At 39.0% G+C, this 22,266-nt stretch overlaps 1 protein-coding gene and 1 non-coding gene across 3 annotated transcripts in view; one reads left to right on the top strand and one right to left on the bottom strand.

Annotated features, from left to right (window-relative positions):
* LOC146139483 (inactive tyrosine-protein kinase 7-like) overlaps window positions 1-22,266 on the top strand; it is a 56,230-nt gene that overhangs the window by 1,648 nt on the left and 32,316 nt on the right. For both annotated transcript variants that reach the window (XM_083391465.1, XM_083391464.1), the window contains exons 4-5: window positions 5,883-5,985; window positions 7,843-8,036. In XM_083391465.1, coding sequence (XP_083247591.1) covers window positions 5,883-5,985; window positions 7,843-8,036 — 297 coding nt within the window. The remainder of the gene's footprint in view (window positions 1-5,882; window positions 5,986-7,842; window positions 8,037-22,266) is intronic.
* On the bottom strand, window positions 6,899-6,970 carry Trnaq-cug (transfer RNA glutamine (anticodon CUG)). Its single transcript has one exon. It is a non-coding gene; the product is annotated as a tRNA-Gln (tRNA).

Here is a 22,266-nt window from a genome sequence, read left to right as displayed (position 1 = left end):
CATAAGAGGTGCTAATGTGAAACGCTCAGACAGGACTTAATTTGTTTGTGGCTAATTTTGTATTATAATCTCTTAATTTTGGAACAAAATGTTGACTTTTCTTAAAAAAATTTCAGGTGGTTTTGTTTAATTTAATATTTTGCTTAATCTGTGTTTAGTCAAAAGAATAATATATATTTTTTTTGAGAAAGTTAAAATTTAAGTCTTCCAACTTATGTATTTGACATACTTTAATATTCATTGACCACTGTTTTTCAACTGATTATATGCTTTTAAGAAAGGGTATTGCAAATATAACCACGTCTAGATCAGTGGTCTAACTTGGGTGGAATTTTGTTTTCAAGAGTTTATCTGCCTATGGTCTTTGAAAAAACATTTGTTTTTTAAAACTTTTTTTTTTATAATAGTCTTTAAATTTATTTGATGCTAGCTTGAGGTATACAATTGTGCATTTGTAAACTGCCAGTAAAAACAATTAAAGAAATGTATGTTATATGTTTGCGAAATATATATAATTCATAAACGTTAAGTGATGCAATTTTTTGGTCTTCAAAAACCTAGCAAGTTTCTTTGAAAGTCTTTAAATGTCTTTGAATTTTTTGTAATAAAATTGGGTGTCAATCTGTGTTAGACGAATATGACTGGCATTGAAATATGTCATTCTCACTTAGAATATTGCACTCTCAGCAAGTCATTCAAACAAGCAGACTTAATAAGCGGCTTAAGCGAGAATCTGCAGTCTGATGCTACACTTTGAAATGGTTGCTTTAAACTTAAATTCTGTTTGATACATTTTTCCTACAGTAAATGCACATGCCAAGGCTATACAGGTGGCGTGTTTGTTGTGCCTGGTGTTTTATCGCCAAGTTGAGTTGTTGACAAAGAAAATAGCTTAGGTTATCTTGATACTGTTACAAAACCAAATCCTTTGGAAGTATTTTAAATGCTAAAGTTGAAATTGACATTTGTTTGGATGTAAACCACTTCTTATCTGTCCCAAAACAAGTAGATTAACATTTTTGGCAAATCTATTTTAGTTTTTTTAGAACTGATAGCTACCTGTTTATCCTTAGTGTTTGTTATTATGTAATTTCGTTACAAATATATAAGTAAACACAATTTAAGCACAATGAGTAAACACAATTTGAGCTAGGTAGTGTATTATTGTGAAGTATTTTAATATTATATGTATAAAATTGTTGTTTAATTTTTGGTTTTGCAAAGTAATTTACAGTGCAACTATTGCGCAATAATTATAACTAAATACAAACATTAAGCATGTCTCAATGCAAGTTTTGGAAATCCTTGCCATTTTTAGTGCCTATTGTAAAATTAATAGCTTGGTATTAGAAAAATATCCATGATAGGATGTTGCTGCATAAACAAACACGAGCTCTTGGGCATTATAAATCAGATAATGCAACACAAGTCCAAAGGAACCACAATTGATCCTAAATACCATTAGATCTTGATTTATCACATTTATCTTAAACGAACGCATGAAAGGGAAAAAGCACTTGCTTCAAGATGGCACTTGAGTCTTTAATTGGCAACGATTATCTGGCCATCCAAAGTGGCCATCTGGAAAGTGGCCGGCTCTCAATTTTAGGTTGTTCCATGGCCACTTTTTTCGCCATTACTTGGGATCCTGTAACTCAGTATTTTATTTCGACTGCGAAATCCGATATTTTTGGCAAAAAAACGTCTGATCGGATATATTACATCATCGCAAAGATCAAATCACCAAAACGAAAGAAATTTCAAAGTACAAATGTAATATGTTTAAGGTAACTATGCAAAACATTGCGCTAAGAAGCCTATTACCTTCAGTGTGTACTACTACTGTATATTTACCCTCCCATTATTAAAAACGTCGCTGAGGCTGGTGAAGCATTGCTAAACAGCCTAGGTAAACTTTGTCATCGTTCAGCACGGTTGTCACGCTAGTATCGGACGATAACCGCTTGACATACGATGTCCACTCACATCCAATAATATATCAGACACCTCTAATTATGACAATACTAAAAAATCGGCATACTGAATTGCAATTAGGCGCGATAACGTAATTGGAACAAAAACGGCCCTGAAGTGTTTAAAGAGGACAGAATAACTGGCCCAACCGCATGTCTACCCAGTTACGCTAGCCGCTGGACCTTCTGTCAACACCGCAAGCTGAGCAATTAGGCTTCATATCTCGAGTCTGTCTTGCGCCAAGGGACAGGTTTGTAAATACGCGTTGGTGGCCCGCTCTGGCCCAACGGTCGTCTTAGTCACTTCGGTTTTTGTTTAAACGGTAAAAAAGATACAAATGGCAGCAGCAACAGAATCATTCTCGCACGTTTAAGTTGGAATGCCGTTGGTTAATGGTTTTGATGTGATGTGTTTTACCATGAAATTGAAGTGTGAGGTAAACCCTGGTTTGCTTTCTAACGACTTGTCTTCTGACTTTGTCTTTCTGGGTCATTTTAATATAAATTACTATACTTCCCTATTTAAAGGGTTTATTTAGAATTCGTCTCGTTTCGGTGTTGGCTATGCCTTATATTGCTTGAAAAAAGTAGCTAAAATTCTATACCCTTTTTGGTAGCTTAATTTATTTTTGAAAATGACATGATAATGACTTAGCTCAAGAATTGACACAGACTTCATTTTGAAACAGACTTCACTGGTCAAAACCGTGTACGTAGGTTTATTATTATTTTTAGCGTAATTTATCTGTTCTTGTGTGACGGCTTTCTCTTTAAAGTAAGTTATAAACCCCTATGTTGCCACGTATTTTTTATTCATGACGCCCTGCGTTAATTTGCGTACAACCAATAGCGTTTTTCCGCTAGCGTGTTTATGAAAATCGAACTGCTGAGGGCACGGTCACACGCCCACTGCCGAAATGACAGTAATTACGGTTCCCATCGACATATCACGTAGGGATGTTTGACTTTAGGAAGCACGCTTGCCCGCTGCCCTTGTCTTTTATCGGCCAACCCACGGATCGGATGCTGGTGTCTTTTTGTTCTGGCCGTTTTAACAGCTGGGCGAAAATCAAAAGGTGTTGGCTGTGGATATGTCGTATTGGGAGTATTTTTGACGATTTGTATATTATGTGCTATAGAGTTTGGGCACGTGTGTTAATGGATAGGCTGTTTTATTTTTTTTTATACATGTGCGCCAGAAAGGAAAATCACGATTTTTAACCTCTGTATAGTTTCAAGAGAATTATTGAAATTCCGAATGGTTGGAATTCGATAAAAAATTTAAACGTTAAAAAAAGTTAAACGTTTGGTCCAGTTTGGTATGTACACTGGCATTCACTGTGTTTAAACTTGGGGAGAACACAATTCACCAAACTAATTTAACTTACACGGTTTGACACTGCTGCGCAACCTGTGTTATTAAACATATAAAATGGAAAATATAGGTGGCTTTCATAAATGTAGTCAATTGGTAATCACTACTAAACCATGAATCGTCGCGTGTGATATCGACATGTTTACAAAAAAAAATTCGAACGGTATTTGCAATTCTACTTAAAAGTTGTATTGCTCAGAACATTGGCCCGCCTTATCCGACTTTCGGGCTTATGTAAAGAAAAATTTAAGTCGGTAGACCCCAGCCTGTCATACACACAATGACAACGTCGTTCAGTATAATCCAATTGCTTGAGAATTTTAAGTCAGACTACGTCTGTGTCGCGTGGCCTTTATTTCAACAAAGCATTCCCGCTGCGTCGTTTGTTTTCGCGACCTTCTTTTGGGCCCAATCGCAATCCCCAGTCGCGACATATGGCGACTGGCGGCTGCGTTCGCCTGATTTATTTCGCCCTTTTGTTTATTATCAAATTCCCAGGCGTTAGCGTTTGCCACATACGGCCGTGATCAACATGAAATACTGTGAAAATTTAGACTGAATTTTAATAAAAGTTTAAACCGAAGCGCGATTTATTAAGCTCACCACAGTTTTTTATTAAATCTATGGTATTTGTATTTCCCCCATTTAACGTTAATGCAGTCTTACACATTTTGGCCTAACAGGCATCTGGGCTTCATAAAAAAAAATTGGTAAACCCTGTATTAGAGTACTATTTATGTAGGCAGCTTCAATTTCAGTAGCCAAATGTATTAGTATATCATTGGAACTCAACTGGTTACTGCTCAATTAAAACCTCACATCAATGCCGACTTCTCGCAGTTGTCAATATTTTCTTTTCTATATCGTCTGTTTTCTTTGTGCTAATGAAAAGTGACGCGTCACAAATCCAAATAAATAGTTTCGGGATAGTTTACGTGACCGCAGGTTAACGATCGCCCCTTTCTCTGTTATTTTTGGCTATTCGTTCGTATGTTGACAAAATGGCACGAAATCTGAACGATTGAAACGGGATTGAGGGTGTTTTAAAGCGGCCGTGAAATCTGTCTGTGTTTTCTCGTGTTTCTGACTTATCGCCGTTTGCTTTACTTTTCCAGAGTCTGTCAATTGAAAATTATTATAATCAAGACATCCCAGTTTAGGTCGTTTTTACCTGATAGCAAGTGAAATGTTAGTATTATTCAATTTGATAAATCCTGTTTATTCGGTCAACATTTTTCCACACTAACACCAAAAAAATCATCCAATATGTAGCGTTTTGCTTTCCGTGATAAAAGTAAGAAAAAAAATCCTCAATTTATTCAAATTTTGTAGATAAAACCCTGAGGTCTCCAAGTTAAGACATTTTGGCGTCATTGACTGCAATACTCCAAATTTTATTTGTCGCTTGAATGAGTCTGTTATTGGTAGGTTTTCGTAAAAATAGCTTTTTTTAAATTAGTGTCTTTTAGGTGTTTTTTGTATTTAAGTATAAAACAAATTTTAACCCAGTTTATTCTTTTCCTACGACAAATACCGTCTGTCCCAAAAAACGGTATCCTACGGCTGCCGGACATAGCCCTAGTCTCTTTCAATGCTGCTGCTGTTTTATCCCGACTAAGACCCTTGTCCTGTTTGGCGTCAAACACTCCAAATGACAGCACGTATCCGTCTCTTAGTTTGTACGACGCCGCTCGTATCTGCTCAGAATTCCGGCGACCGGCATGTCATTGCTTCGCCCGGTTATCTGTGTTTTGTATTCCGTCTGAATTCCATAAGAGTATGGATTCCGACCTTATTGCCTATTCGTCTGGTGCTCATGTTGCAAAGCTCTCGAGACGTAAATATCGTTTTGCCGGTATTTTACTATAATTGCACTTAATCATCTTACGCGACTACTGCTGTGAAAATCTATCGCCAGACGTGTTTTTTTATTCAACTTTTGAATGGAACTCCTTTAGAGCTAAAACGAAAAGTCCATTTTGGTTGTAATTAGAATGTGAAGGTGATAAAAAAGTATCAGAAATCTACATCAACGCAAGCTTACACGGCCTTTCCATGTTTCCATTTTCTATTTTGTTTAGATATTTTTTTAAAGTATTAATTAGTTACCCTCAATGCTAAGTAAGCATTTTCTGACAAGTTTACCTCTTAAGGTCGAAATTACTGCGTTGTATCGCAAACCATGGCTAAAATTCATAATTTAGTTTGGTTTGAAACAGCGCCGACAACCGATTGCATTCCAGTGCCTTCCCGCCAGAGATCTTTGGCGTGGCATGCTTGCCCAAAATCACGCCAGTGACGTCATTGGGCGTGGAATATCACCGACCCAGTGAAGTGAATGAATATCACCGACCCAGTGAAAAAAAAATTATCGTTTTTGGCGTGATTATTTGGCGGCCACAAATTATGAAAGGCAGTCACGGCCGACAACGCCCTAGTATCGGACCAGTACCAATACCTCCTCTTGGCTTTGTGTATCACCGGATATTCCTACAACTTCAAATTAAATAATTAGTTGTTTCTTTTTTGTGCAGGGGTCGGCGTGAACAACATCACGCTGAATTCACCCAACAGCGCACAGGCGATAGTTCCCGGCATTAAGGTCGACCTGCAGTGCGGCGTGCAAGGAAATCCCAAGTATGTACCCATTTACTGATATTTACATGTAAAGTAGTTAACCACAGTATGTTTCCCTAAACCAGTGGTTCCCAACCGGGGTGCCGCGGCGCCCTGTTGTGCCATTTCTTATGCTCAAGAGTTGCGATAGTTATTTGAGAATTTTTAAGAATCTGATTTTTGCTCAATCGGTAAGCTTCTTGATACAACTATTTGTGTACGATTAGAGACCATTATATTAAATGACATTTTCCTACAAGTTTTACATTTATTGTGTTGTTCCAGTTCCATTAATAGTGACATTTCAGTAAAATACTCGATAAGTTCCAGTCGGGGGTGCCGCAAATCTATTTATTATTTTTAAGGGGTGCCGTAAGCCATAAAAGGTTGAGAATCGCTGCCCTAAATGTTTGCTTTTTTAGTGTTTTGTGTTCGCTATTTTTGGAATTTTGCCCCGGCATGGTATATCTTTGGTTTATTGCCACCAAACATTCTTTGAGTAATTGTAAGGATTTGTTTGCTTCGATTGCTCCACTCAAAGAAAACTGCCTGACATACAACAGACAGAAATAGGTTTTAAAATCGATTTATATATTTATGAATGATAATGAGGCACGATTGTAAAGGGTCACTGTATAAGGAAAATGGATAAAACTTTCACTTTTTTTTAAATGACCAGGTATGGACGTAGAATAATTTTCTTAGCAGACCATATTCGGAGATGTGACCACTAGATCAGGTCTTTAATTCCATCACCTGTCAATCAACATAATTATTATTTGGCGGGTACCAGAGCAATGGTCGTTAACTTTGTAATACTTTTTTGTACTTTTACAGTTGGATTCTCGCTAAATTTAAAATCCACCGTTTATCTTGTTAAGAAACCCACATAAAATTTTACTTCCTAAATTAAAACTAAGTTTTTTGAAAAGTTAGGTCCCGCCGAGATTTGAACTCGGATCGCAGGATTCAGAGTCCTGAGTGCTAACCGTTACACCACGGGACCGGACGACTTAACCGGCCGATTAGGTTCGCCAGTATCGTTGTTGCTGCGCGGCGTCGCTTCACGCCGAGTGAAGTGGCCTTCGAGTGCTCTTGTTTGCGTTTCGTATGTACTTTTAATCGGAAGTTCCGACAACCTTTTCGTACAGACTTTGTCCTGTGTGGTCATTTGGTAATCTACTTAACTAACACGGCGAATAAAATCAAATAGGGTTCGATGCGTATGATTTCGACGTCATGTCTGCTTAAGGTTTTCCACATTTAAAGTATATTTTTAACAAACCATTCCCTATATCTTAGTCTGAGTTATGCGTAGCTAGCTAAATACACATTGCAAGCAGCTTTTCGCCTTAGGGCTTTAACCTAACAACCATTCTCCTTTTTGTAGTTGAAACCATTTGTTATTAGACCTCAGAACTATGTGTCCTTAGGCCTAGCCCGAACAATTCTGACAAACATTTGTCCGACTTTAGCCTCAATACTCTCGTTCCATTGCGTTTAGCCCCAACAACCATTTTTTCTTGTGGTTAGTTAGCCTAATTACCATTGGTCTTGGTGTAAGTATGAACAATGGACAACCGTTGCCTAAAAGTTTGCTTAGCCATCGGTCATAATGATTTTTCCTTAGTTCTTAAAACCATTGGTTAGTTCTTAAAACCATTCCTTAGTTCTTAAAACCATTCGTTTTAAATTGACTTATCTACAACACTGCCATTTGCCCATGGCCTGTAAAACCCCATTTGTCGTTTGTCTTGTCTAGACAAACTTGACAACCATCTTTCATTCTATTTGACCCTGCTACTTATTCCAACTTGTCATAAGCCCTCAGATCCCTGTAAATATACTTCTGATAGCAACCATTTTCCTTGTGTTTAGCCCTGGCAACTTCAGCTGGTGGCTGAACGGAACTTCACTAGCAAGGGACAAGCGCTACCGCTTCCGCCAAAGTCGCCTTGTGATCCGTAGCGCTGCGTTGCGAGTATACGACGGAACGTACAACTGCTGCGCTCAGTACAAGGGAAAGAACTACTGCTCGACCCCTGCTAACTTATACAAGCTGTCGGTGATAGGTAAGTGCAGCTTAAGCGTTTATTTTTTTTCAAGTGTGTAGATTGTTTTTTTCTTTGCATTTGTCGTGTTATGTTTGTGGAATTCCTAAACCATAGCTCGAATTCGGTTAAGAAAGCTCGTTTGTAGTAGTCCTGTAAAAGGTTTGGTTCTTAAATGAATTATAATAATTATTGTTAATTTTCCGCTTAATCTTCAAATAATTTTTGAGCCGGTAGATTTTGTTCTTTCTCGTAATACGTTCTATGTCTATGGAATTCTCAAGTCCGATTTTCTGGATATTGGTTTCAGTGGTCCCAGCTCCGGGTATAGTTTGGTTCCGGAGTTTTACTTTTTATTCAGTGTTTTGCATATCGACATAACGTTAGACGATTTAGGCGGCATCTTAGGTTTTTTTATTCTACGTGCAATTTTGCTCGCCTGTCGATTTTAACCATCAAGTTTTGAACGGGTTTCGTTTGGAGACAAATATGTTGTGTCGGTTGCCTTAATCCAATTAGGTTATTTGTTGTTCTGTTTTTGTAGCTGAATTGTTTTGAGTCTTAGACAGTAACTGTGTTGTAATCCATTTGTTTGTTTTATTAACTTTAGTTGTTCTTCTGATCGCAGTTTACTATTTAAAGGCGTGTGTGATTTACGTGCATCATGAAAACCCGCGTTTCAAAGTGTGAACATTTTTTTTTACTTCACCCTTATGATTAAAAAGGGTTCCATGCGACGAAATGCACTTAAATATAATAATACACTGCTGTTACACTTCAGACGTTGCTATTCAAGCCTCAGTGTTAACTTCAAAGAATAGAGGCGTTGTGTAGATTGTAGATAAAAGTCTCCCTAAGGCAAAAAATGAAAGTTAAATTACACGTTTCACCATTATCAGCCACTTGTTTACTAAGCAATATTTACCTTCGCTTGTTGGCCATCGTTGTTTCGTTACTCCAGTAGAATTTGGAGATGACGTTTGTGTACTGATGTGACGTTAAGGACCATGATTTGACCACTGACCAGTTTACATAGCCACCTATAAATCCTCTCAACTGTTTTACCGTTCCTTGTTCCTTAATGTCTTATGTTGTGCCATGTACATTCGAATTAACAGATTGGTGATGTGTTTATTGGCGAAATACAGTTTATTTATAATCAAAATAGTGTCTAATTAGAATAAACCCCAGAAAAATCTTCAAGAATAGTTATTTTCTTTAATTTGAGGTGGTTGTCTCTATTGATTCACAAATGCTTGGCGATATCTATAAAAACATGGCCTGCTAGTTTTGTATTCTTTCAATTAGATCTTTGCCAGTTTTGTGAGACTTTGTGTTTTGCCCGAAAAATGGCCATTCTTTACAAATTGAATCAAATTGTGATGTACACATCGCCAATGATAACGGCCATTGTTGTATCGTAAAACCGGGGCATCACAAACACCAATCAAGCACCTTTTAAAAAAGAAATCGATTTTACGACGGCGACGAATCTCGCCGCCCGATCGTGTTTGCACTGCCTGGGAAATATTTACCCGCACGTCAAATCAGACAGCGTTTTCGGTGCCGTTGAAGCAACTATTCGAAACACCTGTTGCTTGCTAGCAACGCGGGAGTTTGAATAACGTGCCAGAGCCTTACTGCAAAGCGGCGTTTGTTTACCTTTTCACTGTTGCTGTTACCAGCAACGCAGCTCGGCTCACTGGTCGTGATCGCCTACCTTTTCTGAGATTTGCATTCATTTGATGTAACAATATTATAGGATTTTTTATTCCCTTCTTAGTCGCTTTTTATAGCGCCCGATTCCGACCCTGGAAGTGGCTTTAATTTACAGCGGTAGGTCTTGAGCTTGTTTAGCATCTAAACCGAATTTAAAACGCCATTTTTAAGAGGGCCGCAAAAACCAAGCAGTTTACCAAAAAAGTTGTTTTGGCATCGCAAACTAAAGCTTAACCTTTTGTAGCAAGTCCTATTTATTGCTTCGCTTTGATGTGATAGAAGTAAGTTCCAGTCGAAATAAATCAGCGGTTGTCAATTGTAGTCCAAGGCTAAGTCAATGCTTAAATAACTAACAACAACTTAAGTTTGTAGTCTACTGTTTAAGTCAAGTCCAGTCATTTAATACACTAAAGCCAGGTCGTTCACCCACTGGAGGTATAGTTACGGCCTTTTAAATTTTTTAGGTTTTGGTTTAGTTAAACCTAAACTGTTTTTTCAAAATCGACATTCATGTCCAGCCACTAGCCGACTAGTGATTTAAAAATACAACAAATTGCCTGTTTATGGCAAATTTTCCTGACTTATTGTAATGATGTGAGTCATTATGGCCGACCTAGCAAACAAAAGAGAAAACAAAGAGAGCGACAAAAATGAAATAGAATTGGGCTACACAGTACACACGTCACACGTATTAGTGGGAGTTCTGGATACTCATAAGTCATAAGGTTCTGTTGGGAGATAAACCGCCGAATGTTATTATGTGTTTCCAAGAGGCGTGTTGAAAGTAGCATGACTTTGTTAACCAAATTTTCAGTTGTATATCAAAGCGCGTGATTTCTGTATCAAAATCAAATAGGTTTAAATTAATATTATTCAATACCAGCTTTATTTCATGTAGTTGACCTAAAAATGTCGATAAGTTTGCGCAAGTATGATGTAATAGACTGCCTTTCAGTCGATCTTAAATTAATCCATCAAAGACGTTACTGTATATTAAACTTTGGAGCATAATGGTTGGAGGTTGTAGTATGACCTAGTAAAAATATCAAAGCCCATACAGAAGTGGGTGGCATTTTAAACGTTTCGAATAATTCTTTATTTATTTATTTATTTTAAAATGCCTGCTATCTTTATCACAACCTATTTACTACGTACCATCCTTGTGATTAAAATACTCTAACGTCTGGGAAATATAGCATTTTTCTTCGAATTTGGTAATCCTATACATTGTTTACGAAAAGCCGGCAAAAAGCTGCGGAATTCCGCCAACGACATTTCGCGGTGAAAACCCAATTGACTTGTGCGTGCTTGAAATCCAATTGCTCGTGTGTTGATCCAATTTCGAGCGATTAGACACGACTTAGTAAGAAACTTTGGCCTGTTTGCTTCCCGGTCTGCTGCGCCGTTGATTCGCTTATCTGCAAGGAACCCCCGACATTTCCGCATCGTTTGTTTGTTCAATGCCGAGTGTATATTTACCTCCCCAACCACAGATAAGGCACTACCGGGTTATTGGCTTCGTAGTTCGGAGTTGACTGCACGCAATTTTTGGGAGAGAAGGTTTGAAACGTTTCGATCATGTTTAAGTAACGTTTTACTTGCTAAGATTTTTGGGAAACCAAGTTGTTTTCTATACAATTGTCTTTTTATGGAGTTGGTTAAAAACACATTGGACGTTCAACTTTAGGTAAAACTACGCATTTAAAGAAATCTTGTCATGCCCAATTTTTGTTAGATGTGTGTTACAAGCCTGATTACCATACGTTGCCCTAATACCCGTGGCTTGTGTGAAGCTGTTTTAAAGCTTAGTTTTAGTTGTATTGGGATTTGTAGTATGCTAGATTTGAGTTTGTCTGAGTGACCATAATAAAGGGTGACGAAGAAATGCAACTGTTCGAAGTTTTGCTGAACGGATGTCTTTTATCGTTGCGATAAGTTATCGTCGTTGCGATAAAGAATAATCACACTCCTAGCTGCGATTGTATTGTTTCTTGGGGCGAGTGAGTTTTTCGGTTTCCTGCGGGCGTGAAATCTACAGAACCTGAAACCCGAAAAGCGTGATAAAACACCTATTTCGACCCAGTCTTGGCGACTTTCGATTTGTTATTCCGCCATGCTTAATGTGCTTGTTCGAAAGTAAACTGAACAATTTAAAGAAATGTAATTGTTACTCGTTTCAAGAAGTCGGTTTTAATATTCAACCAGGGTAGATGTGTAAAAGTGCTTAGCCTCAAGTTATATCTTACCACAAAATGTATATGTATTTAAGCTACTTTGCTCACTCGGCAAGAGCCAGTATCACATCTGTATTTAAACAAACAGATACTAAGATTCGCCTCTTAGGCATTTGGTGCAGGATTTTAGCTTTAAAGCTTAACGCGAAGTTGGATCTTACCACGAAAATTGGCTTTTAAAACAATGTCCAGTTTGTCGTTACTCGCTTAATAAAAAACCCAGTGTCAAATTTGTATTCAACCAGGTATTTTGTTAGCCCATAGGCGGCAGAGTTTTGGCGTTAGGCGGACATTTTTAAATTAAGGTTGGACCTAACCACATAAATCGCGTACGATCAAGATACCCACTTTGTCAATGCTCCATATCCTGACCATTCAAACAACTTTATAAAAAGCAATGTTGCTTTTCTCATAACCCAGCAGTGTATTCTGCCATACGTATATAGCCCTAATAGAGCGGCAATATCAAACGAGCCCGCTTCATAATTGGGTTTGCACAGGCCTTTTGTTCAAGTGTACTGAGCCCAGCGTCGTAAATCCAATGCAAGCAGCTCTCCTGGCCTGGAGCCCACATTTCGTGTGAGGCATAACTTTTGAGTTTTCGGTCGAATTGGCTCGCGTTACACGTTTAAGATGAAAGCGCGGCTATATAGGTGCATTGGCTGCAAATAGCATATTGGCCAGGGATTTTCAAATTGAGGGTCGCACAACGAGTTGCAAGAGTTTTTAGTATGGCTACACCATATTCCCAAAAAGCGGCACACCTATAAATAAATTGTTCCTTTTTTGCTTTCGCTGTGCAAAAAAATGCAAAACAAAACCCGCTTCAGATAAAAAACACTTCAGTACAAAATTGTTAGTTTAAAATTCAACTCTTTCAGCTGAAAACGGCTTATTACAGAGAAGAATGGCGGCACAAACGTGGATAATTCAAATCGTTTTTCGGTTTTTCGAACGCTCATAACAATCGACTTTTGTCCCCATTTTTTTCTTCAAGTGTAACTCTCATATTATAATCCCATTGAAAAGGCCGCCCTAAGGCCTTTGAAACAACCCTTAGGCTAGAATATCGGTCACTTTGTGCGCCCAAGTAGCCCCCGCTTGCTTTTTTACTGTTGGGAAATTCGCAAAGTTCAGCAATCTTCTTACACAACGTGTCTTCAAAGAGTCTTTGAACTCGTTTCGAACTGGCTTCACCTTTACTATACAGCAGAAACCGCGATAGAAAGATTGACGTGCCACTAATTGCAACGGCCTTGCCTGGCAGCCTTTCGGGGTTTCCCCTTGTTTACAGACGCCAGATCAAAGGGTGCCAAGTATGAACTCTCTTCAAAGGCCGAAATTCTCTTCAAAGCACCGTTTTCCTCTTTTTACAAAGTCTATCGCATTTGCAATAGCGAGTTTTACAAATTGAATTTGCTTAGAAGGCTAATTTGTTAAAAACACACAGTGTTGCGGTGTAATTGTGTTGCTGCTCTTTTGTCTTTGAAGAATGTGTGCTTAAGCTTATTAGGGCTTTCTTTCCACCTATTAAGCGCGCTCTTTGCAAGTGACAGGTTAAACTTTAGGAAATCGTCGTTGTCAATTCGACTTTCTTAAAATCACAAAATACTGTCTTGTACTTTTTCAGGGTTGTGGGTACTGTCAAGGCGAGATAAACCACTTAAAATATCAACCTAAACTCAAATTGTGCCGCATTTAAGAGTGCTTTCGATTTCCATTCTGCATGTATGCAACGGCCGCCGATATAGAATCATTAAAAAGCCGTTAATGAAAAACGACCAATTCCTCGATTATATAAATAAAACTGTCAATTTCAAAGTTTTTAAATAAGTTAGCAGCACTTCCAGTCAGCTGCAGCGTTTTATATAGCTTTATAGTTTGTCGGCTGATAGGCGTTTTCCCGCTTGGAGCGTTTGATCAACCCTCAACGAAACCTCGTTGTTTGTTGTCGAGTCTTGCCTTGCGTATCAAGCAGTCGCCTTTGCCGAGCTCAGCTTTCAACAAACGATACTGCCTATGTCCGACTTCAAGGCCAAGGAGCCGCGCAAATAGTTACCTTCGATCAAACTCACATGGCAAACAAACCTGCCTTGACACGCGCGTTGCTAAAAATAAGTCCCGCCAACAAATACGGTTCCTCAGTCTAGGGATGTTCGATACCTTGCAATGTATTGCGATACCGATACCTGCGATCCAAACCTAAACCAATGACGTCATAACTATGCCCAAACAAACAAAATAGTTTTAAGTTAAAACGTTCAAGTTTAATTTGTCTCAGGTTATTATGTCAAAGTTTCCTGTAGTTTTAGGAAATTTAATCACCATCAGTTGTTAACCTATACTGTTTCGAGATATATCTTTTAAGAAATATACCTTTAAGAGAAGCTTCGGGTGACAAATATTTGCTAAAATACGTATATCAATTTATTATCGGACGAATATGTATCCTACCATTGGTATTGTTGGTCGTTTCCGGCTTGATTTTATCGAACATCTCTATTCTTCACCTTAGAGTTTCATCTTCATGTTATATTTCGCGAGTTCAAGGCCTCTTTTATCGGATATCCGTTATGACCAAATAAGGTTGAGCTTCCCGCGGTATGTTTGCGCCTCTATTGAAGAAGCTCTCTAAATTATTTATTGCCTGTAATTTACTTGCAAAGGGATGTCATTGCTGTTTTCAATATGTTTTGGGCAGCGAAAATTTCTGCAGGCATACGTATGTAGTAAAACACGGTTACAATGAGATCTAAAATCAGATGAGATCTAATGGCGGGCGTAAAGATTCTGGTTTAAGTCTTGTCTGTGTGGTCCGTTTTTTTAAGGGCCAATACTTCGTATTTTTCATATTGTAATACCGTCAGGTGCTTTTAGAGCAAAATGTTTGGTCGTTTTAGTTGGACGACGGACGTATTACGTAGTAGGAATATCACAGCCAATTTTGAACGTTCAAAATTAATGGAGATATTTAAAACGTTCGAAATGTTACCTAATTCTGTATGGGTTTGATAATCCTACTGCGTCGACTGCTTTTGCTTTGTCATGCCGTACATAGTAATACTTTACTACAATCGAGTGCCGCTATAGTCAAAAGCCCTATAGTATCTATAACTTAGTACAGGAAATGGCATCCGATCTGATGTTACTGGCCATACCAAACGCCCAACCCTTGTAACTCTAACCCAGCGTGGCTCTCGATTCTCGAAAATCATCGAAAATCGAAAAGTGACATCCCCTGCGAAGTAGAGCCGTTGATTAGGCACTAACGCAATAACGCACGTACGTTCGACGTCGTGTTTGCCGGATGCATCTTTCAGCTATAAACTGGAAACCGGGGTTAGGTCGCCGACAGCCCGATTCGCCTTCAAAGACAGAAAAGTTCACCCATTAACCCGGTCGCTGTCTCCGTCATTTTCCGCATGCGTAAGGCGCAAACAATTCGCCGTCGAATGAAATGCGTACACAGGGTCTGTTTTCTCGCACTTTTGTATTCCGTTTAAATAAGGTGTGAGTCACTTCCGCCCCTTAGAGCGCGCCTGACTTGGAGTTTGTTTTCCTATGCCAGGGCTACATAATAATGTTTGGCCTATGCCAGTGCTAATCAATTGGTGGACCTATATGGTGTTCAATACGGATCTAAAACAAATTAATATGAACTTGGACTTTGCGACATTTTCTAGGAACCGTCAAAAAAAATAAGAAATTTGTGTCTTTACAAAATGATGTTCGCTTTGTTTTACATTATTTACTCAGCAGAGATTGGAAGTTTTGTATGAACCTTTGTGCAAAGAATGGGGTAGCTGTTGGATATTAATTCTACTTTCACCATATGGTTAAAGCCGTTGATAAAAGTGCTGCCCTTTCTGTTTATTATTAAATGCCGTTTTCTTCGCAAAGCTAAATATATGCAGCTTGGACTGATTCCCAATTTCATTTGGCATTTTGTTCCAACTGATGTCGCGCGGCTTATTGTTATCAGTTGAAAAAATACAGTATCGAAAACAGTGTCCACGGCCATTGGTCATATCTTATCCGTGATTTTTAATGTTAACTACAGCCGATTTTGGCAAGTCTAAGTGTATGTACCAATGAGTGACTCCCAATTTCAGTGGAAAACTTTTAAGGGGTAATCCAATGGATGTCAACTTGTAGGAACTCCCATAGCTACAGTGGAAAACTCTACTGATAATGATAAATCCCGCTATGCATTGGTCGCTTTACGACCTTGGCCCCATTCGTCTTCCCAAAACCGCAGTCTTTGAAGCCAAGTTGTCCGCATCGAAGCGAGCCTTGAAAAGCTGTCACTGCCTCTCAACGATAAATGGAGCCGAATGGACGCAATTATAATTGAGGCATCGACCCCTGCTTTCAACCTGCCATAATGTTGGCCTGTAGCGCAACATTCCAACCGCATAATTTCCAGTTTGAAAGCTAACCCATCGGTTGCGAAATGATCTTCTGTTGATTCAACCCCTTTGGAAGGCGCGAAGCGCAATTAAACCGCCATGATTTTGATGCGCAGCAAACACGCTAAGCGAAAAGGGTGTCGCTAATCAATAAGATATATGCCGTCCCCTATAGCGTCCCAGCAACGCGTTTTGGTCATGGGACTTTTTTGTGCTTTAAATGCGAGGTGATATAAATTGTTAAGAACGGTGTGTGGCTAAATCGAACTTATACTTCTATTTTTACCAGGTTTATTTGATTTTGTTACCATCTGTTAGAACTTACAAGGATACGCTATGAAATAAGGTGTAATGCGAGTCCTGGTGTTGTTCAAAACACCTCTTCTTTCACGCATTTCCATACGATCAGTTAAGAGTTTGATGTCGAACGACATGGCGCTTTCTGGTTTGTAACACGGCTCTTTCTAAAGAAGGCGTGCCAATGTCACCTGTATAAGGTTTTAAGGTTGTTTTTGACGTTTAAGATTATTAAAAAAAGAAGTTTTTTTTTCGATTTGGATAACTGAGTGTACTTTACAGCGAAGTCCTCAAGCAAACCAATATAAAAACTACCAATTGCGCAGAATTTCTTTCGTCATATGCGTCGTCTGTCAAAATCTGTTTTTTGAAAACGTTAAAAGGTTGTTTGTCTTAAAAAAGGGTTAAATATCGTTTCTTCAAATTGGCGCATCCAACATTACGATATATAATATATAGCGATACAGACGTTCCTTTTGGCTTGTTTCCGCCACCCTGACACCCGAATGCCGTGCAACACAATCCCTTTATGGATCCCCCAGATTAGATGTAACAGGGACGGTGCTCAACATTCGGCTATTTGCGGCGCTCACCTACAGCCAAATATGTGACGTACAAGTTGTTCTGCCAACGCGAATATTTTGACATGGGTATAAGCGAGGCACTCGCTGACAAATTAAGTTGTGATTAGGAATATAATACTTTTCACTTTCTTAAGTATTTCTAAGGGTCTGTCGAGTGTTTTTTGATACTTTGTAATTGATTCCGACACTCAAAATTCTGGCCTTCAATTAGATAACAATACCCTTCTTATTAAAATAAAAAAAAACGTAAAAGAAGGCTTCCAAGGTTATGTGAATACATTAAAGCATCTTGATTCCTTTAAAAAAGGTAAAATAAGGTTTTCAAAGACTTTGTTAATCGCTTTAAATGGTTAATCGCTTTAAAACTTTGGTTCACCTAAAAGGGAACGAGTTACCTTCATTGGTGAGCTGTTTCCCGACCAAAATACGTTCCAAGGGTGAAAAACTGCGTCTAGCCCAATAAATGGCATTTACATGATTTCTCGTTGAGGTAAGACAACACTCACCACATACGCCGACACAAAATAACTGGGTTAACGGCTCGATTCGCTTTACACAGACCGGCGCATTCCACTTAGATTCCAACCAGTCTGCTTTCGATTTACACCATATACACACATACAAAACAGAACCCACTATTACACACCGGTTGCGCCCGTTTATGGAAAAGGCCTTTGTGACGTATCGAAAGTTCTGACGTCATACCCGTGACGGTTTGAAAGCGATACCCAGTCACCCTGGTGGCGTGTGACAAGCAATAGAGCCGTGGGATGGACGGGCACCTTTGGTCGGGGTGCGATCCTGCATGACCTTTGAGAATTTTGCCAACTGTTTTCCCACATATACAAAAAACATCGTGTTAGGAAGTTAGTGTCAGCCACGGATTGGATCGATTTTTTTATGAAGTTGGTAGAGGGCATTATTAATGCTCGCCCCTTAATTTTTATTGGGCCTGGTTGAGGTTGTCCAAACCCTTGGCAGTTCTAAGACTGTTTATAAAAACAGAAAATAATTTCTTAAAATCATTTCCTTTTTTTAAGAAATGATTTTATGTTTTATCTGTTTTTGTAAACAGTCTTAAGATTAACTGATACGAAAATAAGAATCGTTATTTTACATTTTATTTTCTGTAGGAGATTTCTTACTTCCTAAAGTGTTTCACCTTAACCCTTGGCAGGTCTATCTAAAATTCCAACTAAGGTTTGAAAACAACTTTATTAAAAAAACAGAATGTTGCAGTTAACCCTTAGTTGGTAAAGTTTTTTGATATGTTGCACCTTTGGTTTTGTTATATTTTATCTTATAATATAGGGAAAAAATCAACTGAAGACAGTAGTCCTTCGTAGAGGCAACAACGTTAATAATATTTTACCAAGAGTTTTATCTCTAAGTTATAAATAATGTTAAGCCAACCTAACCCTATCATAATACAAACGTCGCCCAGCGTTTTAAAGTCTTAAGATTCAAAATCTTGGCGTTTTTTATGTCCACATTTTCAAGGAAATGGTTTTGCGCTGATGTGTATTTATCGTTCTGCGCGGCTAATGTGTGTGTACAAATCGTTAAACGACTTTCCTTGATTCAAAGAGCAAACTGACTCACGTCGGTCTGACGCAATCACTGTGCTACAAGCGTTCGCCCTAACGAAAATTTATCGCCGCAAACGTCAAATTAGCCGCCTTTAAAGGTAGACGACGCCTTTTGTTGCGGGGTAACGTGTAATTGCCTGCAGAGATTTACGATTTACCTCACTTTTGCTATTTTTTTTTGAAGATTTACGGAATCTTGATAAATGCGATAAATTTTTATTTAATTTCGTAGGCTTGTACATCAGGAAACTTTGGAGCTAAAATAATGTAACAATATACTAATTTTGATAAACCAAATGTTTACTCGTGTGTCAAGTGTGTTCTGGTCACTTTAAAGCTACTGATTAACAGCACTCTAGTCAAACGGGGGTCGTAAGAGTGGGCTAACGAAATAAGTCGGTCCCAAGCCAAGTTCAAATTGCCTAACTTAATTTAGCTTAGCTTTTGTTTGAATTTGTCTAATTGTTCTGTAAACCCAGTGATTATTATCGCTAAGACCCGAAGGCATCGGTTTCACCCTTTGTATTGTGTTGGCATCTTTGTTTAGTCGAAAGAATGGCAAGATCACAGTTATACACATTTGTATTAACGTTATATCGTGACTCAGCAACCTTAATCATCGTAACTTGATGAATTTTATCAGAATCTCACCCTCATCAAATGTTACGTAAATTTGCCATGGAAAGTTCACGATAATATCATTTCGGTTATGGCTTAGTTTGGCGTACGTTTGGGCCCTGGTGTTACAAACTAACCCTTAACCCACTAATCTAAGCCTTCAAAGCCAGGCCTCATTTGAACCGACGCTCCTCGGCCGACCTTTTGCGTTTGTTTGAGCAAAGCTGCTTCGATTCACGGCCAATTTAGCAAACGCGCTCTTTTACGGGATGGATCACACCGCCGATGTTTCTTGTGGTCGATTTAACTCGGGCTATTTGCGCGCCAACAAAGTGCAGCGCCTGTTACTCTTCTGGAGTGATCGGGCGGCGTCTTCTGAAAGTCCATTTACCTGTTACTGGTCGCTTTAAGGGCAATAACTCTTGTAGATTGAGCACCAAATGGACTTTTTTACTAGAACTGATTTGCGTTCCCGATAGCGAAAAACCTACACCATTATAACCGTATGGGAATCCGACAATAATAATTATGTATAGCAATAGTTTCGACGGGCGATGAGTTTTCAAAATTAGGCTAAAAAATCGTGTTTTCCTGCATTGTCATTTTTAATGCGCTTATGTCAGTTTGGGTTTATCCCCATAGCTGCTTAGTGTTATTCAAAGACTTTCAATACTGTATTGTCAAAAAGAAAACATGGAATTGTACCGATACTACTTGTTCGACCTGCAATTAGACTGGCACCGAATTGCGATGCGACGGTTTAGTTTAGAATATTTATACACACAATTCAAATTTGTGGTTCGAAGTTTACAAACCTGACTTTGGCACACAGTTTCTCGCATTTTATTAAGGTTTCGCCGCTGCATGCACTTACTTTTGCACCTGATTGGCATATGTGTTAATCTGATTGAGTGACAGTTATTTTCTACTAACTGTTTAAAACTATTGTTAGGATAAACTAAAGGGTCTTTTCAATGGTTAAACACAGTTGTGCACATATGTGTGTATGAGTGTTATAGCGCCCTTTCGAAATACTTCCAATGTTCGTCTATTAAGCACTGATCATGCCTGTATCAGTTTCCGACGAAAGATCTTCAGGACCTACTAATTTGTTCACAAAAGCTCTGAATTTCCTGCTTTACATGCGTGGCTGCGCGTGGCGTGTAACAAACCCCTTATCAGGTCCAGATTTACAATCTTTCCGACTTGGGCACACGCCGTTCTTTTTCCGGTTGAAAGCGGCTTGATCCGGCCACGCGATCGTCAGATCCAAATCAAACACGATCACGCGCTTACAACAAGCCAAATTTGCCGCTTCGTTTCATGTAATGTAAGGCGCAAGCCAATTGCTGACTTGCTGAGGCTAGATGTCCGGCAACGTTGAACCGCTTTCCATGCATTTTGAACTTAATTTGACTGGGTAATATACCAGTGTCGTAGAAATTTTTGAAGTGTATTAAGAGTCTTGCAAATTATTCGTCCTGCTTTCTCATCATGAATTTTGCAACATAGGAAACCTAACTATGTGCGGCAATTGATTTAAGAGCGAACTTGGACTTTTACTTTCGTTATGTATAGTTTCTCTTATGGAGCGGGTATATTGTATAAAGGGGGTTGTTCATCGATTCCATTTTCGATTTTGTATTTTTTTCGTAAAGTGGTTCATCGAAAATTTTGCTCGGCTAACTTTCGAAAAGCATTCACAAAGAAGTATTACTTATGTTAGGCCACGAAGGAGGTTGTGTATATCGGATAACTAAGAATAGTTTAATTTAATTTTTTCGGGGTTTACAACTGTGGGAACCCCTCACCGCTAGATCAACACACAAAGCTTTTTACCCAGCCACTCTACAGTTGTTTACAGTCAAAGCAGACTTTAAGCCAGATTTAAAACAACTGCGGGGCTGCAGATTTACACCCAGATCCTTTAACCCTTCCGCTTACCCCTACACACGAGCCCAGCTGGTGTTTGCCCACCCGTAGGGGGTACATCAAAGCCCCACCCCCATGACCCCCGAAATCGGACCCCAAATTTGTCAACGTTTTCAACGCTCGTTTTCCACTTTGGCGCCTTCGCTTATGACGTCACACAGGGGTCGATTGTTACGCGATAAAGCGGCTCCGAGCAGCTGCGAATCGCCTCCGTGCGCGATATTGGCGCTGAAAATGCAATTACTGCAGTTTTTCGGTGGATGTGTGCAAGCAGGAGGAGGGGGGGGGTGGGGGAGAAGTCGTTTCGACTCGGTCCTTTTCGCAGATGTTTTAGAGTTTTTCGAGGGCTGCTCCCTTGCTTTGGCAACAGGCGCAATGACGACAGCCGCCGAGTATTTTCGCTGTTCGCTGAAATTTACTGCTCGGTAAATTTTTCGCGTACTCAGCAAAGCCTGTGTTTGAATAGAACATAATATTGCCTCTTCTTTAGCTTTGTTCTAACGTTTTTTTTCCGTGGCCCAACATTCGTATTTCCATTAAAGATGTATTACCGCCGGGCACCTGTTATAGGTCAATGCGTATTTATGTTTGCTTAACAAAGCTAAAACTACCCCGAGCAAACAAAGGCTCACCGACAGCGAACACGAAGATTTTAGTTGCTGTACGTTGTCAATATAGTATATGTTGGCAGTATGATTGGCTTTTAACAGCTGATTTTAGGGACGGTCGTTTTTACACTATAGTTTCTACCCCTACTTGCACCTAGAAGTTAGCATGCTATGGACTGAAAAGACTAAATGAGAAAATAGCCATTAAACGAGTGCTTTGTATGAAAATTCCGGTCGCAATATACTAGAAGATTGCACTAA

This window comes from Ascidiella aspersa, chromosome 6 (genome assembly GCF_963924565.1).
Source record: "Ascidiella aspersa chromosome 6, kaAscAspe10.2, whole genome shotgun sequence".
In the NCBI taxonomy this organism is placed as follows: Eukaryota; Metazoa; Chordata; class Ascidiacea; order Phlebobranchia; family Ascidiidae; genus Ascidiella; species Ascidiella aspersa.
The sequence above is the reverse complement of the archived record's forward strand: the minus strand, read 5'-3'. Positions and strand labels throughout refer to the sequence as shown.